This window comes from Esox lucius, chromosome 7 (assembly GCF_011004845.1).
Source record: "Esox lucius isolate fEsoLuc1 chromosome 7, fEsoLuc1.pri, whole genome shotgun sequence".
Lineage (NCBI taxonomy): Eukaryota > Metazoa > Chordata > Actinopteri > Esociformes > Esocidae > Esox > Esox lucius.
In genome coordinates, this window is record NC_047575.1 from 14297014 (window position 1) to 14317616 (window position 20603).

The 20603-nt window shown below is 44.5% G+C and overlaps 2 protein-coding genes across 8 annotated transcripts; one reads left to right on the forward strand and one right to left on the reverse strand.

The window, feature by feature from the left end:
• Positions 1 to 2674: 2674 nt before the first annotated feature.
• Positions 2675 to 16856, reverse strand: gigyf1b (GRB10 interacting GYF protein 1b). Of its 7 annotated transcripts, none has more exons than XM_034293232.1 (25): positions 16525 to 16856; positions 15209 to 15602; positions 14970 to 15034; positions 14304 to 14351; positions 14045 to 14174; positions 13832 to 13927; positions 12448 to 12559; positions 12214 to 12328; positions 11829 to 12052; positions 11430 to 11614; positions 11245 to 11347; positions 10989 to 11141; positions 10756 to 10901; positions 10416 to 10656; positions 10127 to 10326; positions 9540 to 9637; positions 8303 to 8403; positions 8110 to 8183; positions 7691 to 8026; positions 7349 to 7530; positions 7105 to 7259; positions 6513 to 6688; positions 6278 to 6325; positions 3557 to 3665; positions 2675 to 3440 (listed from the first exon to the last, which is right to left on the reverse strand). In XM_034293232.1, the coding sequence occupies exons 3-25, from the start codon at positions 15002 to 15004 to the stop codon at positions 3373 to 3375; spliced, it is 3135 nt and encodes a 1044-aa protein (XP_034149123.1). In that variant the 5' UTR covers positions 15005 to 15034; positions 15209 to 15602; positions 16525 to 16856; the 3' UTR covers positions 2675 to 3372. The 7 variants fall into 7 exon arrangements, with proteins under 7 accessions (XP_034149123.1, XP_034149124.1, XP_034149122.1 ...); XM_034293233.1 differs by having other exon boundaries at positions 10160 to 10326; positions 12442 to 12559; XM_034293231.1 differs by having other exon boundaries at positions 12442 to 12559.
• Positions 16857 to 17483: 627 nt separating this feature from the next.
• Positions 17484 to 19036, forward strand: zgc:172339 (DNA/RNA non-specific endonuclease). Its single transcript, XM_010894664.5, has 2 exons — positions 17484 to 17850; positions 18214 to 19036. Exons 1-2 carry the CDS (start codon positions 17551 to 17553, stop codon positions 18808 to 18810), a joined length of 897 nt encoding a protein of 298 aa, XP_010892966.5. The 5' UTR covers positions 17484 to 17550; the 3' UTR covers positions 18811 to 19036.
• Positions 19037 to 20603: the final 1567 nt, after the last annotated feature.

Here is a 20603-nt window from a genome sequence, read left to right on the forward strand (position 1 = left end):
GTATGTAGGTGTTTATGTGTTTCATAACTCCTGGTTGAGACATTGATCAGCGGAGCTCAGTCACTCCCTGTCAAGTCTAGTCCAGGACAAAGCTGGTTTCGTGGAGTCTCTTCTCTACAGACTGCTCCTCTCAGACCATCTCATGACCAGCTGTGGTCCAGAGCAGCCTAATTCTCCAGGGTATAACAGTCCACTGGTCTCAGCCTCTAATACACCTCCTTTACAACCAAGTCATCCATGAGGTATTTTCTGGGCCTGCAAAAACAATAAGACTATTAAGACATGGACGATTAAATACAAAACCTCTGATCAACTAATATTGTCCCAGCCCCCCACCCACCCCCCCTCCCCCAGGTATTGCATGAGGGTCAGTGGGCTGGATATCTAGATGTCCAACCTCATTAAATGGACACATATCCTGAGGAACCTATTAATTACACAACTCTCCACTGAACACATCATTACAACTGGTATAGCAGGCTATTAAATCCCATCTCCAGTCAAATCAGTCATGCAGCTCCCCAGTGCCTCTACCTGTCCTACATGCCACTTCAGGTAGCCAGTAACCTATTAAGCCAGTAAAAGTAAATCTTTATCAATGAATATGCATTTGACATGGTAAGCAACATCTTTAACTTGCCTTTTGTGGCTCTCTGGAGGTCAGCACAGAATCATTCTGGTACCCTGAAGAAATCTGGTCCTCTTCTGTCAAGGTCATTGTTAATGTTATCCTTTTTTGTGGAAAATGTCCAGGGAAAAGCCATCCTTGAGTACTGTCCAGTAAGGATAAATACAAGACAGGGCATCTTAGGTAGTCCACAAACCTGGCCAACCCCAACACTGTTCCTTCTGTACTGAAGCCAACAAGCAGAAGATTAATCAGATTACCCCCTCCCTCCATCAGTTCAATGTCTAGTAGTTCGTAATTTCAAAAGGTTCCAAACGTACTCCTGTGTTACAAAAAGTTCTCTCCAGTATGGTTCAGTTTCTTTTCCAGAACATTCAATGAATCTCTTTAAAAGAGATCAGGCAACCTCCGGTCACATAGTCCCACCCTATGGGCAATGAGCCAGGGCTAGGACGGCAGAAGGCTGGCCCGATGAACAAGTCTCTCCAGACAAAGAGAAAGTGAAGGAAGTCAATATAGTTGAGTCCCATTCCCTCTGCATTCTCTCTGCCCATCTCACTCCATCCGTTGATGTCTCCTTGGTGAAGAACAGGAGTCTAATGATAGACATACTACGGTCGTTGTCAAGCTTTAAAAAAATAATCCTCTCTTCTTTTCCTCTTAATACATTTTTTTGCCTTTCTTTTTTTAATAAAATATAATCCAGACTTGTAAGGAACAAAAAATGGTTAAAGCGAAGATTGTTTCAGTTTGCAGTTGAAGTACCGATCATTCCTCTACCTAAATCTTTAAACTCTCCATTTTCACAAGACTGCAATTGGAGAGAAATTTGATTCTTAATGAAAAGTAGGAACTCAGACATTCACAAAAGATAAAAAGGAGACATTTCTCTTGAAAAATTACTGCTACATTTTCCATGCCAGTTCCTCTGTATGTAAGTCCATCGCATTTGAAAGGATTTGCTGCTTTGTTGAATTTCCTTCCCACAAGGGATTGTATCCACACTTTACAAGGAGGACAATGTTTAGTGATGGAAAGATGTCTTCATGTTATTACAATAGGTTTTTCAGAGAGCAGTAAGTGAAGGCAGTGTGTTCAGCGGAGTCCACCTTGGTTTCTTGTACAGTATCTGATCATGAGGGATTCTAATACTTTATCCCCACAACTCTCCACCTTACTGGAAATAGATTTGATTAAAGTCTGGCTTCTTCTAAATGCACTGGTGTACATTTCTGTTTTTGGAATACATTCAATATTTTTTCCCTCCAAAACAAAAATACAAAAATAAGAATAATAACCAGAGACAAAAACCCAAAACACAATTTAAAAAAAAAATAACAAAAGAAAAAGGTGTAGCAGCCTCGAAAGTGCTCCATATCATCAAGTCCAAATACTTTTCACTTTGTTATTAACATACAAACATTCTACTTAAAAAGCAACAAAAAGAGGACAAGCCATCAACACCAGGGTTCACACACAGTGGCAATTACCTGCAAAACAGCCTGGAAATAGGAAAGCAAGACCTCAACACTGACATGTCATTAAAGGCAATAGATACCCCTGCAAAATGCAAAGGAAGTCTCTGGTCTCACCAACTTTTTTTAACCACAAGGAAGAGAATGATCAAACATAACTATTCATGGTTCTTTTAACGAGTGCTAGACAGAGGTGGTGTACTGCAGTAAAATGCATCTCGAAAATCATCCTCAAATCACATCTGCTTTGGCAGTTGTGTCAGCATATCAGAGCCCAGGGACCTCATTGTGTTGCCACAAGAGGAGCATGAGGGCAACAAAGCACCAGCGACAGAACACAGGCAGCCAGTCAGGTAAATGGACACCAAAGCAAAGAACCTAAGTCATTTAGGGGATGAGGAGCTGGTGAAAGACTGAATGAAAAGAAGCCTCTCCATTCTCACCCTCGCTTAAAGAACTCATGTACAAAAAGAACATACGCACGCATTGACATACGCACGCATCACTCACACTAGACATGGACACAAATTGCATACATTCTTCACAAAGTTTCATGGAACAAAGTAAAAACATGGCCTTTTTATGCATCTATAAGTAATACAAATTGTGCAGGCTTTGAGTACAGCACACACACACACCAGCATTCAAAGAAATATTCTCATCTTTCACTACTTATCTACAACTAGTTTTGTTGGTTTTTCTAAGTGCAAACCTTCAAGTTTTTTTCTTAATAAAATTCAGATTTGTTATAGCTTTACATCTTATATAAATCTTTTTTTTTTAAAAACAGTGTCTCTTTACAAAAAAAAGAATATACTTTCTAAAACTAAATCCTCGTCACCCAACCCCCTCCAGCCCCCACCATTATTTTCGGAGATGTAACCTCCAACTCCTTAGGTATGTCTGCACACACACCCACATGTGTATTCATATTGTATTATATGCAATATAGATGCACATTTTGCATCCAAAAAACAACAAAAACAAAAATAGGCAAAACTTCATTTCAAATATTGAAACCCCTGTGATAAAGTGCTTTAGTTTAAGGTGCTTAACTGTAAGAAATGCAAGGGTACTTCTCTCTGCACATCCCCTCCTCCCCTCACACAGAGACAAGGGAGACAACACTAAATTTACCAGGCCCTCATCTATGAGGGGGGCAAAGGAGCTCAGCAGTGCACATTCGTCATGGTGTGTATGTGTAGGTGTCAGTGTGTCTGTGGTATTCCAGGTTTAAGGCCTCCGGTGGATTCAGGTAGATTGTGTGGATCAATAATCCTCCACTGTTTCCATCTCGCCCAGGGTCATCCTGTCCCCGGCGCCCAAGAAAGAATATCCTGCAGGAGAAACAGCATGGCTCACATCCATCCACATCTATTATGGATTTCACAATTTTTCATAGATGAAAAGCACATCTTAGAACTTTGATTTTTCACTCTGCTGAGAGACATACCTAAAATGCTGGGGTCAGAGTGAAGCATCATGGTCTGTTTCTTCTTCATTTTTGCAGCCTGACTATCATACATTCCTCCCTTCCCCATCTGGGCTGCCTGGAACATGGACTGTATAGGGGAAAGGACAACGTAATGGCTCATTTGTCAATTGCAATGAGTGGTCTGTAACAAGGGAGTATAGACAGATGCAATCATGTGACAATAGGACAACTTCCCTTAATGTTTTAAGGGAACATTAAAATAAATGTAAATAAGCTACACGGGCCAATTTAACTGGAACAAAATAAATTACAGTATTTCTTCTGAAATCCAGATAAATTGGTATTGTCAACATCAAAAACCAGAACTAAATTCTTGCTACTTCTTCTGCCAGATATAAGGATATCCATTATCTGGCTAATAAAAAAAGGAATAATGTAAAAAAAGGAAATTCAAAGTAGATTTTACATAAGGGCTTGATTCAGAATTAGAATTATTCTTGTCATCGTCAAACACCTGTTCAGACAACATTTGAAAAGCAGAGTAAAAATGTAAGTAGAAGCTTTGCCAATCAAACACTGGTGTAAACTGTTAAGGTGATTAGTAGTATTAGTAGTACTAAGAACAGTGAACCCAGTAGTATTAGTAGCAGGAGAAACAATAATAGTATTAGTAGCGGTATTAGTGGCAATATAGGTAGCAGTAGTGGTAATAGTAGTATGAGTAACAGTTATTATTAGCAGTTTTAGAAGCCATGTTTTTTGCAGAGGCAAGGTTTTAATCAAACACGCCCTGGTAATTTGACTGTGCCAGATTTGGTGGCTCCATCTTATTAATGTGTTTAAAACCCACATTTTTTTTTAAATCAACACATTTTTCTAAGTGATAGACATTTTTATTTCTTACAATTCTAAACTTTTTCCCATGGAGCTCAAACCAATCAGTGTAAACATTCTGGTTGTAGCTTTGGAATACATTTAAGGATAGAATACCCTTCTAAAACATTAATAAACCTGTCAAAATTATGAAATACCCTAATTAGAAATCGCCTATTAAGAGTTTAACATGGTAACAGTCACTGGAAAGGTACTTACCGAAGCCTATAGCGTTTTGGCTTGAGTTTATCAAGGAGCGATTTCAGACTGCAGTGTGACCGTCCTATACGAAGTTGGTTTAGCAATTCTCTCTCATTATCATTGTTGTCTTGCATTAGGTCAATTGTCTAACTAACCAAACTGTATGTATTAAATGACAAGCCCTCTGTATTGTCTACAGATGTAGAGAATATAAGAAATGGACCATTTGACATGTTGCCCTGTTGTTGCTAACTGCACTGCACGCTTGTGCGGTGTTGGACCCCGGCCGCCTGAGGCAAATTCAAATGTTGCTGTAACTTTAAGGGCAGAAGACATTTGTTCTGCGATAGCAAAAAGGGGAGAAATAGCGGAAAATGTTGAAACAATTTAAACATTTCAGAGTGTAAGTAACAGAAAATGCTGCGGATGTGGTTTGAGGGGTAAAAGATATTCTAACTAGGTGGCAAAGTGGCATAAACGGCAGCTGTTATAAAAAGTACTGTAAAAATGCTGATGGTGCATTTACTAAAAAACATTTAATAGGCAAGAAATAGACAAATATTTTGATTCACGGTATACTTTTTCTAACTTATTGGAAAGCGGTCCAAGTGAATTGGTGTCAAAAGTTGAGTTGGCATTTCACAGTATTAGAGCTGGTGATGTCACAATGGCAGTGATATATGTTAAATGGTGACCTAGAGAAACCCTGTATTTTAGGATTCACTTCTGAATATGCCCAAAACCATGTCTGGTAAGTAAATGTTGTGAAACACTTAATTTCCCTGTTACCACAGATATTTTATGGACATTTTCATCTATTACAATAAAAACATTCGCCATTATGCCCCTTTAAGACAGCTCATTGGTAATTAGAACAGAAGCTAAATAACAAGCAATATGTTAGTTTACCAGACCCACATACGGAGACTTGATTGCCCTCCTGTTCTCTGCATCACTTAGACTCAAACAGCCTCTCCCTCATTTCTTAAGCGGTTTCTCCAGTGTTGCAGCTCAAGTGAATTAAGTATCTGCTACATTTTTTACTCCTACTAAAAAACAAAACATTTGTGTTAGGCATTTGTTATTTTTGATGATTAGGACCGGTGTGCTACAGTATTGGGGAAAACAGTAGTTTGATTATAATTTAAGGGGGTTAGTGATTGTTTTTCCATATAGGGCACATTCTGAATGAGCTCCCACCATGTGGGCATTCATGGAATTTCAAAAGCCACTTTAAACCAGCCACTTTAAACCAGCCACTTTAAACCAGCCACTTTAAACCAGCCACTTTAAACCAGCCACTTTAAACCAGCCAGACTTTGGTCAACCACCTATAAAAGCCGTAAAAACAATGTTTTGGGCCATTTCCAAAATGTAATCGTTTCATCTGTGATTCCTTACACCATGAAAATATACTTAAAAGTACATTTATTGAAATCTTAACAAGCAGGTTGATGTGCCATCTGGGGTTCAGAATTTTAGGATGCACTTGTTTGCACCCAAATAATTCCTGGTAAGTAAACCCTTAGAAACGACATGGTCCTACTATTATCACAGACATACTATGGACATTATATTATGCAACATGACAATCACTGCCACTTGCTAATATAAAGAAGGCTAATGCTTATTACTACATTGTGATGAACTGAGGACAAAACATACCTGGAGAGGAAAGTTGTTCATGGACAGCCCTGCAACTTCTTTTGACAGCTGGTGGGGGGAGAGGGAAGTTGGTTACTGACAATGTCTTATACATCCATAAAGCAAACGTCTATTTAAGCAATAGGGGGGGGGGGGTGATCACACAGACTGTCATACATGTAAAATACTGTCTAAACTACCATGGCTTTCCACCAACCAGAATCCAGGATTTTTTTCCCTAAAAATATAAACAGACCTGTTGCTGCTGCTGTTGCTGCTGTCTCTGGTGGTTGGCTTTCTGTTTGGCACGGCGCTCCAGGAACTGCTTGGCAAATTCTTTGGCTTCCACGGTGTCGCCCAGATAAGAGCGGATAAAGTCATGGACTTCATAGGGAGACTCCACCTCCTTGAGATATGCCACAATGGTGGCCACTGTCATAGAACACACAACAGCACCGTTCATACCAGAGTAACAGGTAACAATATCAGACTCATTCCAGAGGTCAGTTTCCGCTGGTTTCACCTCTCACATGTACTGGACTGAAGAATTAAGGGATTCTTTTTTTAAGTGGCTCCCCTCACCAGGTTTACAAGATCTTTAAAGGAAAAAGGGGGGGGGGGGGGGGGGGGGCAGCAGACACAGGCTTTCCATGGAATTAATCTGATAGGGCTGTTACAGAGGCCTCCTCCATTCTGGAGCCAGAGACTGTGGACACTAAGAAGGTGTTTGAGGAGGCGTGAAGGATTTGTTTGATTACAGTATAATCATGGGTCCAGATGCAGAGACAGGCCCAGTAATCTGGGGACGGGTGGGATGGGGAGGTAGGGGGGGTGCTGGCGTTAGTTACCGTCCAGGGAGGAGGAATTATCAGCTGAGGTGTTGAGTGCGTGCAGCATCTGTTCACACCAGGTGGTGAAACCATCCTGGGGCTTCATGCCCTGCAGCAGCTTCAGCAGCTTGTCCTCATCCTCCGTACGCTTCCTCCTCAGCATGTACTGCTCACTGCAGGCCGGGAGGCACAGAAACACCCATTACAATTAGACCTTCAAACAGCCTCCATACAGGCCAAACGGGGAGGGCCACACACGCACCTGAGAGAGGGACTGCTGCGGCTGTTCTTCATGCCCATGTTGCGGAGGCTGTTCTGGTTCTTCACTGCCTCCTCCCAGACCCCCATCCCTCCAGAGCTGCCTTTGGCCTCCATACCCCCACCAGACCACATGCCCACAGACCCGGAACCGTCACCCCATTGGCCCATAGACAGGCCTCCATGCTGTGGGACACAGAGAGGAACAGAGACACATGGGTCACAACATCGGTCGGAATACATATCCTCAACAGTTTTTCAGGAAGGCGCTTCGGCTAACCGACACCTATGAAAGCCCACCGGGGGCGGGGCCAGCCTGCGCAGACATCCAGCTTAGTGTCCTCACCCTGTCTCTCTGCTGCTGGGCCCTCTGGTGCTGGGCCTGCTGCTTGAGCAGCCGGTCCGTCTCCAGCTCCAGGAGGCTGAGGCTCTTGCCCTGCTTGGAGAGGGCTGAGGCCTGGCCGCTCCACCCGGAACCAGACACGCACCCGGGGCCCCCGGGCTGGGCCTGCTGGAGCAGCTTCATGATCAGCTCCTGCTGCTGCCGACACTGCTGCTTGCGCCTGTACAGCTCATCCTCCTCACGCCTCTTCTCCTCCTCCTGCCTCCGCTTCTCCTCGCGCCGCTTCCGCTCCTCCTCCTCTCGCTTGGCCCTGAGTTCAGCCTCACGCCGGTCCTGGAGCTGGGGTACAGGGGACCGAGAGGGTCAGAGGGACGGAGAGGGAACACCCACCATGGGAACGGCAGAGAGACAGAGACACCTACCTTCTGCAGCTGCTCCAGAGTTGGCCCCTGAGTGGAGTTACTCATGGTTAAGTCCCATAGGTTGGCCTCACCGCCTGTGAAGAACCACAGAAACATTACTGACACACCCGGACCATCAGACACACAAGTTGCTGAGTGCAGACGAAGCGGATGGGAGTAAGTGCTTTAGGGGACAGTAAGAAGACTTCAGTACCCGACTGCTGTGAAGCTGAGGTATGCATGTCCCACATGGACCCGTTGTCCGGTACTGACATCGACCGGTTCATCGACGGCATCATGCTCGAATCGCCACTCCTGCAGACACAGAGCGGCACGTTCACAAAGACCATCACATCCAGGGCCTTTCCCCCTATGCTATGACCCTCAGAAACCGGCCAGCGGCCCCACTAAGACTCAAAGGACTACGCCAGCCACGTCGAAACGGCAAACTGCTAAACTCTAATTAAACAAATCTACCTACATTTAGACGGAAAGACGTACCACGAACAACGAGCTGTAACGTCCACAGCAACTACACACTACTGTTGATTAATATACATGATACAGCAGCTACACACATTCCTTCCTTCTATCTAGTCATCCCTCAGCACAGTGGTTCCCAATCCTGGTCCTGGGGACCCAAAACAGTACATGTTTTTGCCCTAGCTTTCACACAACTGGTTCAAACGTTGCCCTACCAGTTACACACTTGATTGAGGTAACCCATCATCATGGCCTGAATTTCTACCAGGTGTGTGAGGGGCTAGGGCAAAAATGCAAACGTGCACCGTTTTGTATCCCAAGGACCAGGACTGGGAAACAGCCTTAGCATATAATACACAAACCTGTTGACTATGCACCTCTGCACCAGGGAACATTCTGGTCAAACCTGATCCCGGGTGTACCCGGTCAAACCTGATCCCGGGTGTACCCGGTCAAACCTGATCCCGGGTGTACCCGGTCAAACCTGATCCCGGGTGTACCCGGTCAAACCTGATCCCGGGTGTACCCGGTCAAACCTGATCCCGGGTGTACCCGGTCAAACCTGATCCCGGGTGTACCCGGTCAAACCTGATCCCGGGTGTACCCGGTCAAACCTGATCCCGGGTGTACCCGGTCAAACCTGATCCCGGGTGTACCCGGTCAAACCTGATCCCGGGTGTACCCGGTCAAACCTGATCCCGGGTGTACCCGGTCAAACCTGATCCCGGGTGTACCCGGTCAAACCTGATCCCGGGTGTACCCGGTCAAACCTGATCCCGGGTGTACCCGGTCAAACCTGATCCCGGGTGTACCCGGTCAAACCTGATCCCGGGTGTACCCGGTCAAACCTGATCCCGGGTGTACCCGGTCAAACCTGATCCCGGGTGTACCCGGTCAAACCTGATCCCTGGTGTACCCGGTCAAACCTGATCCCTGGTGTACCTGGTCAAACCTGATCCCTGGTGTACCTGGTCATGTGCTGGAACCTCATCTGTAGTTGCTGGTACAGAGCTGCAGTGGCTGCCTGTTCCAGCTGTTTCTTCAGCACTTCCTGATCCATATTACCCTTGGGAACAACACAGAGTTACAACACTGACCCCCGCAGCGCTTCAAAACCCAAGCCCCTTAAATACAACCACCGGAATGCAATACTACAGCGTGTATCCTCCTCTCCGGATTTAGTCAAACAAGACGTAGCCTAGGCCAGTTCAGATCTGGCTGTCATAGCCACAGAAAACATGTTTATCAGTCTAGCTGATCTGCGCCTTTGCAGTTCTTTTATTAACTGACAAACTAACCCCACAGTCCGTAGAGACTGGCAGGAGATTCCCCTCCCCAAGGTCTAAGCGAAGTGTCCATCACGCTGGGTTTACATGGACGGTAGACACTGTCACGCAGTGATGAGAGCCCAGACCATCTCAGACAGCTCTGATTTGAATACATTGTTGCTCCCAGGGCTTTGAAAAGCAAACTAAACAACTGGAACCAGACAAAAAGACCCCCCCAGCGAACTGCAGATGCAGACAAACAACCCACAGACAGACGTTTCACTCACAGAGGACCCCCGCGGCGGAGGGGGCTGTCTCACCAGCAGGGGCGGTGGGGAGGGGCCGGGGGAGAAGGGCACGCGGCCCCACAACTTGATGACATCACCCAGGGGCTGGAAGCCCTCGTCACAGCCCCTCTTCACCAGCAGTGTCATGGTAAAGTAACCCGCCTGGAACCACTCGCACATCTCCACTGTGGAGAAAGGACCTGGACAGAGGAGGGCGGGGCACAGGTTGGAGGAACCCGGATGCAGCCAGTACTCGCTATCTCTGTGTCTCTGTGTGGGAGTCTCCTACCTTGGATCTCTCCCTGGGGGTCCTTGTAGAACCACTTCATGGCCGCCTCGTGGGACAGGGGCAGGGCGCTGTCCCGGGGGGCTGAGTGGGCGTGTGTGTGTCCGGAGGCGTGTGTGTGCGCGTGCGGGGCGGGGTGCGTGTGAGAGTGGGAGCCCATGCTGTGGCTTTCCTGAAGAGCTTGAGTGAAACACTCTTCCTCCAGGGACGTGTCCTGCAGGGAGGCCACCATCTTCTCAGCCTCCTAGAACAGAAGGACATAACATCAACCCCAGAAAACAACCCTGATCCGGACAGAGCCGGCGCTTACCCGCCCAATCAATCAGATGGGAGCTACCCGTACCTGCTGAAGGTGCTTCATGCCCTCGTCCTCCTCCGCTTCAATCCCCGATGAGGGCAGGAGTGATCCGAAGGAAGGAGGTGGTATCAGGCTGGAAGAGGAGGTGGAGGGGTCTGGGCTGAGATGGACACTCCCAGGAGGTGAGCTGCCTGTGAGACAAGAAACATGACGACACCACCACTATAGTTAGCAGCCTTCTGGAACGACCCCACCACCGTGAACCGGCTGGCACTCACCTTCAGTGGACACCTGATTGGTTTTGGAGGGGAGGGATGCGGCTTCGGCGTAGCACGGGGCGGGGAGAGGGTCTGAGGAGGGAGGGGTAGAGACGGCAGGAGGAGACGGAGTCTTGTACTGGTCCTCCCCATCACCTGCAGCTTTACACTCATCTAGAAGGACACCAGGAGACGGACGAGGTCAGGGACACGTACGTAATGTGGCAGAGACGTTCAGGTGCCGGTTTCCTAACGTCAGGGAGGCCATCCATCTCACCTCTGTCGGGGTAGTTGTCCGAGGCTCCCTGGCCATTCTCCTCCTCTCTCTCCAGAGCGTCGAACTCCAGATCCTCTTCAGCAATGGCATCCTTAGAGCCTTTCTGCTTGGGCAGACATACAGGTAACAGGCAAACTCTCCTAATCAGTCACGGGAATAATATGAGCCGGCCGACAGACACGCACCTTGATGCACATGAAGGCTCCAGAGGAGTCGAAGGTGCCCATCTCTCCGTCCTCCTCGTCAGTGCACCACTCGGGAAGGCCGTCTCGGTCGTCCTCCCTGCGGTGGCCCTCGCCGTCGCGGAAGTCAAATTCAAACTTCCTCCGGCCGCCGTGGTCACGCCACCCCGCAGAGCGGGGGCCGCCGTCTGTACACGAATGAAACGGGTTTGTATTAGTCGCGGAAAACATTCTGGGTAGAAGATGCGATCGAACCTCTTCAAAACTATTTGAGACGCATTTGAACACACTGGCTTCCAACACGATTCAGGAATGACTGGTTCTAGTTGAAAACATTACGGTGCAATTCAGCTTGAGGAACAAACAGACGGACTAATAAGTACATATGGTCGCTGTGCTTACCGTCGCGGCGAGCTCCTGCTACTCTCCAGACTGGCTGCTCTCCTCCTCCACCCGCTGTTGCTGCTGCCGCAGCCTCTTCCTCCTCTTGCTCCTCTCGCAGGGTACGCCAGTTGTCACTGTCAGCACGCCAAGAGTCCTTCCTGCCTGGAGGCCCCGCCTCTTCAAACCCTGGACGCACAACTTCAGCACGCCGGATTGGTTTTTCAAACCGGGGCCTCTCAGCTCTGACAGGAGGAAAGAGATTAAGACATTTGTTCTAGAATACTAGAAGACAAACCTCAAACAAACATGGTGGCTGATCCATATGGTGACATTCAAGGGTCAATATGATGGACTTATAACCATCTGGGGTTGAGGCCAGCATTGTACAGCACCGTGAGCCTACCGGTCATCCCAGCTTTGGCTGCGGAGCATTTCCCGGCCACGACCGAAGCCCACCTCCCCATCATCAGGACCTCCAGGAACTCTTTGGTAGAATGCACCATCCCCTCTCCCTCTCCCTGTACGGACAGAGATAGACATGGAAAATTCAAGGCATGTTCAGTGGGAGAATACATTTGTAAATTTGTTAACATTGCACCTTCCTGATCTATCCAGGTGGTGACTAACTGACCTCTACCTCCTCTGATGCCTCCTCCACGACCTCTCACCACTCCCACAGGGGCAGCCCCGCCTCCCTTGCCCATCAGCCTCAGCACGGCCACACTGTTCACAGACATGGAGAAGTTTCTCTGCAGGAAAGAAGACAGAATGACAACACAATTAGGTTGTCAAGCTACACTAAGTGCAAAAGCAGCCGCTGAGGTGGCTTTCACACCAAATTGGTTTGGTGGGTTTTGACCTCCCCCTAAAAAGGTGAATAATGGCAGAAACAGAAAATGTGTCTAGGTTTGACTGTCAAAGTGCACATCACTCTCTCACTCTGGCAGAGCAAGGACAGCTATAACAAGGCTTATACCACAAAGCCACATAGCTCCCTGGAATCACTACATAGAACATTCTAGAACGACAGAAAAAATGACATTCTTTCAGCAGCACAAAAACAAAATGATTGATGCCCAATCCACTGTGACAAGACATATACATATATGATACATTTGGTCCAAACATTATTTGATTTCTTACAAGCTAAAAGTAAATAGCATGCAGCACGTTTCCTGTGATTTTGCCAAGCAGTAATCTATACTAGATATATTTAAAGATGTTGTACACCTGTCTCCCAAAAGGGGAATTTGTTTACTTGTTCTGCTCATGAACATATGGTTGCAATCATTGGGTTTCTGTTGACTTAAGGGAAAAGGTAATGCAACTTGATAAAAAATAAATAATGAAAAATGATCTGCCACAGCAAAAATAAATAACAGTGAACCCCAATTGATAGTTGTACATGCCATATACATTTTCATGATTATCTGTCACATGTTTTAAAGTTTAGCTTTACTAACATCTTGTCCAAAGATTGCTCATTGCCATGTGCTGGAAGTTAAACAAATTGTACATATTCGTAATTATGCCCTTTTAAGTATCCACTAACTTAGCGGCAGAGAGTCATATGAAAGAATTACGAAGATTTATGAAGCTGATTTATTTGCCCTTATTCCCATTTAATTGTATAGTTTGGTCTAGCATGAACACTACACTTTAAACTACACACTTTTGGCTACTGAATATGGCCTGGTTATATGGCATAAGAGCGACTACTATTTCCTACTGCAAGTTGTTGGAAGAGCAAAGCATAGAAATAAAAATGTATATCCATAGTTTTTTTGGATAAGGATCAAAGGTTTTAACATTCATCAAATAAACAAATTATTCCCGAGGTTTTGTTTAGGCATTTTACATGATTGGACATTCGTCAATTTGTAACTAACTAGACCAAAATAAACGTATAAAACTTTCATTCTAACAGAGCTGTGAGTCAGTCCGGCTTAGTTGCTTCTCAGTGTAATAGAGCAGGGAACCTTTAACTCCGTAATAGCTGGGATATGTCCAAATGGGCTCACCTGCTCCTCTTCAGTCAGAGGCTCCAGAGCCAATGGCTGAACAGGCTCATCCTGCAGGATAGCGGCAAACTCCTTATCCTGCATGTCCTCTGGGGGCTGGGAACATAGGGCGCATTACTTCCCTCTCAGTAGTTACAGCCAGACAACCGCAGTTCGTACAAACATGTGGAGGAAAATCTTCATTAGAATGCTTCGCTCCTTGCGTAAGCTCACCTTGTTGTCTTTGATATAAAGTGCTAGCATCTCCTCGCGGCCATAGCGGTAATCGGCCAGCTTGGACTTTGGCATTGCTGGAGAGGGAGGGGGGGACGTCACACTCCCCCCTCTGGATAGTGCACGGAGCCTGGGGAGATGAAACCACCGTTAGTCACACACAAATACATGACACAAATAACACTTAAAATGCCATCATTATCACTGAAATAATAGTAGTTGGCCATGTGTAAGGGCAGATCTATTTATTTATCTTCACCTCGAGTTTAGGTTGGATATGCATCTCCCATTATCTTCCCCTAGACAACTACGGGCAACAAGCAGGAGCACAATGAAAACACAGTACACAGCCGATTATATTTTAGTACAATTTGGAGATGTTGAGGTTTTGGCAATATAGCCAAGAAGGAATTTGCGTTTGAGTGGTGCTCTAATTAAATGATTGGAGTAGCGAAAATGAGAAGTCCAAGTTGCAAGAACATCCTGAGACATTTTTCAAGGACACCGTGCTACATTCCATTATTTCAGCTAGGTACATATTACTAGCTAAGTTCAACAAACAATATACTGAATGTAATTTGAGCAATTATAAACAAGTAATTATTTTCTTTACAATGTAAAACTAAAGAGCCTAAATTAATAAAGACATGCACACACACTCAAACAAGACAAAAGGGAAAGTAGAATAGAGAAGGAAGGAGGGCAGTGCGTTTGCTGGTGTTGAAAAGCAATAAGGAAGTACATTTTGAGTGGCCAAAAAAATTTACAAGGCGAGTTAGGGCATGACCCCTAAAATACCGGAAACACTTTCTTTCAGTGACCTATAGGCCTACAATCAATTCAGTGAAAAATTAGTCGATCAGGGGCAGGAAGGTAAAGAGTAGAAAGGAAGAAACGGTTTTAAGAAAAAAAAGAGATGGGTCACCATTCTGGGCCGAAGTTAAGTGTTTCAGCAGTCATACTCCTCTCTTCCACTGGAGCTCAAGGCTTCTGTTGACAGAATAAATGGCATCAGTCAAACAATGGCATAACATGGAGCCTTATATCAACCATCCCATCCCAACCGTACCATCCCATTGTATACTACAAAGTTAAAACATTATATAATTCCCCAACAGTAACCAATACAATCTGGTTACTTTATAGGGTGAATGGAGTTCTAACCTTATCCAGAAGATTGGACCTGTTTGATCCAGGTATGAAGGAGTTAAAGGCTACTTGGTTCTTCTGTGTGCAGTGGTTTAGAGTGGGCGTGCTCAGGCAACAAATCTGTTACGCTGAGCAAATAGCTGCCAGGCTAAGGAAAAGGGGTTGGTTGAGGTGACGGAGGAGTGGTCAAATGTGCCAAGCTCCCCAATCAAAATTAAAACAAAACTAAATATTCATGGACCAATAGCACCTGTAATTAAATCAACATTGGAGTTGATGGTAAATTGTGTAGAACAGGAGATGCACAAGGAGAGAAGTGTTATCTTCTTCAAGTGCATTGATTATCCTCACTGTCTTCTAACTTGTCTGATTTCTCTATTGTATATTTTCCCTCCTTTCCTCCAAACACCTGGGGAAACAAAAGACAAAGAAAATCAGGGTTCAGCATCCAAAGAATATACATCCTACAAAATCAGGAGATATTTTACGTGATTGTTAGAATTTAGTGTGACAATTGTATTGTCCATTTAGCCAGCTTGCTAGTTTTGTCTATTTCATGGACAACAGTAACACTTCAATACATACATTTGCTGGAATAAAAAACCATGCCAATAGAACACGTCAAAAAACTTTGCAATAACAGTGTGAATTAACACGTTCCACTTGTTCAGTTGTCAAACTAAGTACAATTGAACAAAAATACACATTACCAAAGTAATTGCGATCAATGCACAGACAGCGGTATTTTCGATGAAATAGTAAATAATCAGAACGTAACAGTCGACAATATAACCTGCGTGGCAAGTCAATACACAAAATATTAACACACTCGAACTAGTATCTTCAGATAAATAATGGCTGGACGTCTGTTACCGTACTCAAGTTTAATTTTAAGTTGCGCAATAAAATTGTCGTAAACGTAACCATCATCAGAAGAAATTCTGACACAGAGTTACCCCACAATTGTAACTAGTTAATCCATCCTAATAATGGAAGTAAAAAAACTATTCTCGGAGTACACATGGAGCCAGTCATCTACCTTACTGGCAGGCGTGTCTAGTAGGATACATCTTCATTTGAGTCCCCTGCTTTGGCCTACACCTTTGGCTAACTAACGTTAGCTAGCTTGTTTGCTCTCACGAACGCCTAACTAACATGGCTGCACAGTGCGCGGACAATGTTGTTAACTATCGTAGCTAAGTATATCGACACAACCAATTACTAAATAAATTGCACTAGATTTACATTTGCAATGCTGTTCCTTCTATATAGGAAGTAAATACATGTGTTACATTGTAGTGCAATTTGTTTTTGCAAATGTGGACACATACCTTTCGTTGAAAGCTGGTCGTACTAGCTAGCCAGCTAAGTAGCCAGCTAGCCAGCTGCAACCTAGCTAGCTGGTAGCTGCAAATTTCACGAAATTGAAATGTAGTTACTTAAATCCGGCCTTAAACAACATATGCGTGTATTTTGCAATGACCTGTATTTCTCCAGGTTAGTTTCTTGCAATTATGTGTTGAATATTTGCTTGAACCACGTTTGAATGATTATAATTTCCTCTGACCAACGTTCGCTGCGAATATTTTCATTAGCCTACTCGCTTTCTCGTCTTGTTTGTGTTTTAGAAAAATGGCCGTCCTCTTCGCATCATTTGACAGCTGCGTTTTGTTCTTCTCTAAAGAAAACGAACCATGGCCAAAGAAGTTACTTGTTTACTACCGCCACCTCTTGGGCTGGAATGGGAAAAACAAGCACCCCCACACGCACACACACTCGAGGACACACGTATACTTAGGCTGAATGGTCACCAACGTTGATTTCCATAAAAAATACTGCTTTTACCAATCCTATCCCTAATCGTAAACTTTACCATAACCTTAATCATAAACTTAAACATAACCTCAACGTAAACCGAATGGTACACCCAATTGTAACGTTTTGCCCTTAAACCTCAAAACAGGGAAAGAAACAAAGTCTCCATTAGTCAACTTTTTATGAAAACCACAGTTTGGTGACATTTTTGTCCAGATTACATTGTTAAGTCAGACACATATACACAGGGGCGCCTGATAGGGGGGAAAAGTTGGGACAATTCCAAGGGCCCATGACTGACAGGGCCCCCAAAAAATAGGTAACAGCTGCGCAGAGGGGGCCCAAATAGATTTTTGTCATGGGGCCCAAAATTCCTGGCGGCGTCTCTGCATACACACACACACACGTATGCACGCATGCAATTATACATTCTGAAGGATTTGCATAGCCTACCTAGACTATCTACCGACAGGGAACGAGGTACTTTCAATTTCAGGTATACTGACAGCTTTCACTGTGCCACTTCTTGAGCCATCTTCTATATGGTTTCTTGTGTAGTAGCGCAAGCTCACCTGCTTGCCTGGACGCTGGTTGTCGTCATGGTAGAGGCAGAGGTACAGGAGAACTACTCGCCTGAGTGCCGTGAGTTCATGTACATGGGCACTCCACCACTGGGACTCGAGGACAAAGCACTGAAGAAGATCTGCCAGCGTTACAACGGCAAGCCACGTTTTGTCACTCTGTACGACACCTTTGATCACATACCTGTCTATTCAGCCTACACCTTCAAGCGCTCTGACGGTGCCAAAATGGTCGATGTGCCCTGGATGTACGAGCCTCAGGTAATTAGACTCCAGTGTCTTACATGTGTCTTAAATGAATTCTGTTTGTTAAGCAGAATATTTATTAGTTTCATTTTTGATAGAGCATGGTGCTCACAATGACAGGGTTATTGTTTGAATTCCAAAAGGGGGCCAGCACGAAAATGTATATACTCACAACTGTAAGTTGGTTTGGATAATAGTGTCTGCTAACTACTGTAAATGATAATTAGCTATCTTACAGCTATAGGGCCTCTGCGCTCATTTCGGTGTAGTGAGCAATACATAGCAAGTTTTCTCTAGCAAGTACATTTAGATGGAAGGTGCACTGTTGAATAGATATTCCTTGACTACAACTGTTGTTATTTCCCTGGTCTCTGACAGCTCTCTGCAGTGTCTGCCTTAAAGGAGATGCAACCGTTTCCTGAAGGCTACATCCACCGCAGTTTTGAAGATGCCCAAGCTGTGCTGGAGGACTACTCAAACACAGTGATCTTTGAGCGCGGCCATCTGAACCCTGAAGAGCACCAGGCTGAGCTCAGCGACAAGGCTGCCACCTACACCCTAACCAACGTAGTCCCTCAGGTACGAGAGTTCAACATCGGCCCGTGGAAGACCCATGAGCACACCATTCGGCGCCGACTCAACAACTACTGCCGTGGCACCGCCTACGTGGTAACTGGCGTCACCACCTCGGGGAACATGATCCGCCGCCATAACATTGACCGCGTGGCCATTCCTGCCTACCTGTGGTCAGCCTACTGCTGCATCGACTATGACCACAATGCACCCTTTCAGGAGCGGACAAAGTTCCCAGCTTATGCGGCACATGGTCTCAATGAGAGAGAGAAGTCAGAAGTGCTGGAGATGTCTGTTCAACAGCTGGAGAACTTCCTCAAGAGTGTCACCTACGTGGATAAGACCTTCCAGATATTCTATGATAACTGCGTGCCACCTGATAATAGCCTGCAAAAGCCTTAACATTTTATAGGGTGTTAAGATAATTTTTCTGGACCTATTATGTAATTAAAGAAAGTGTGTCGTCTAAATGCTTGTGTTCTGTTTCGTCCTTTTAAAATAATTTTTCTCCCAGCACACTTTTCACATGAGCCTATGTTATCTCTGGCTTCACAAAGTAAATTGATTACAAAACCTGCAAGGAGCATAATATTTTACGTGAATAAAATACATCCAAATAATGATAATTCAGTTTGTTTATTTATTAACATGTAAACCGGTATCTCACATAAACAAGTAAGGTTTTACATGCCAGATTTATAAACTAAACTTTCCTCAGCTCTTTCAATACTTTTTAAAATAATGTTCAATCATGTTGACAAACAGCTTGTTACTTGATTAATAAAGTATTTTACCCCCTTTCCCTTTTTGTCTTTTATCTGCTTTAGAATAATATCACAATAAGCGAGGTTGTCCACGTTAGCTATCATAAGATGAATGCACTCACTGTAAGTTTTTCAGGTTAACCGTGTCCTTTGAATTTCTAAAATGCACACATTAAAAAATATAACAAATGCCATTAGGTTTCATCCAAAGTTACATATAATCCAGCATGCCTACATGTTATGTTAAATGGAATTTAATGTTTTTCTAATCCTTAATTTTCTAATATTCTGTTTCTGACTTAATAGCAAAGGCAATCACCTGATTAAGATCCTATTAATGCATTTGGAGTTTGCCAGTCAGACATTCCCTCCTCTCATTCATACTATGAATGCTCCAGTGTGCGTTATCTGTGGCATTGTGCTAAGGTAAAATTTCCCCTGCCTTACTATTGAACCTCATCTAACAATGAAGGCCAGCTGTCCTCTGCAGAATTAGATTAGAGAGCAGGTTTTACATTTTACAGGCCATGAACCACATTAAGACAAAGGTTTGTGAAAAGTGTACATGGAGGAGAGAAGACTATCTGAAACGTCAAGACCAACTGATGGTAAAATGCTTAGCACATGAGTGTTCCAGCCTACAAAGGACTCAAAGTGGAGTGGTCTTGTCAGACTATTGTAGTGTTCCATGAGAGTGGTATTATTTTCTATCATATCTTTATTTTCCTCATATTTCACTGGATAAGTAGTGCTCAGATGCTTTAACTACAAGGCCACTCACTGCCCCATAATAGGTGACAGCCAATGAAACCCATCCTGTCATACTCTGATAAGAAATGTGTGCATTCATGAGTAGTGTGGTGTGATGTACTGCCTCAAATGTGATGTAATCCTCTAGTCTTTAGCCTTCTAGTGAATTAAGTGGTTTTGAAAAGACAGGAGGACTTTACTGCCTTTGTAATTGACCTTGCTCAGGGTATCACACTGAAGTTCTCCCTCAATTTCCCAGATAGATTGCAGCAATACATTCATTTCTCAGGCATTTTTACTTTGTCACTGTCTGTGCTGGGGTTTGTGCACTGAACACTTGTGGAGAAGGGATGAAGGGCACAGGTGCAGGACTAAAACAAATAAACTTAAAGGAACAAAACAAGACTCAGGAACAAGTGTAAAAACAAAACATAACACAAACAATGACAAGGAAAGGAGAAACGAAATAGGGACAGTTATCAGGGAACACAGGTGAGGGCAATCATGACAAGAATGGAAGAGTGGCTTGGTATTTTAGGGTTACTATATACATATTCTACTATTCTCTCAACGCTGTCCTGTATGCTCTTATGTATTAAATTACTTCCTTTCCAGTGTCCTGTATGTTCTTATGCAGAATGTTGATAAATATTAAGAATCTTGGCAGAAAACCCAGTTGAA

Bases quoted from the DNA above. Each gene is read 5' to 3' on its own strand.
- gigyf1b (XM_034293231.1), bottom strand. From the start codon at position 15,004: ATGACTGCTGAAACACTTAACTTCGGCCCAGAATG. The intron at 12,329-12,441 runs GTCAGTTAGTCA...CTGTCCGTACAG, and splicing joins AGGCATCAGAGGAGGTAGAG to GGAGAGGGAGAGGGGATGGT. The intron at 7,260-7,348 runs GTGCGTGTGTGG...CCCGGCCTGCAG, and splicing joins CGCAGCAGTCCCTCTCTCAG to TGAGCAGTACATGCTGAGGA.
- zgc:172339 (XM_010894664.5), top strand. From the start codon at position 17,551: ATGGTTTCTTGTGTAGTAGCGCAAGCTCACCTGCTTGCCTGGACGCTG. The intron at 17,851-18,213 runs GTAATTAGACTC...GGTCTCTGACAG, and splicing joins CCTGGATGTACGAGCCTCAG to CTCTCTGCAGTGTCTGCCTT.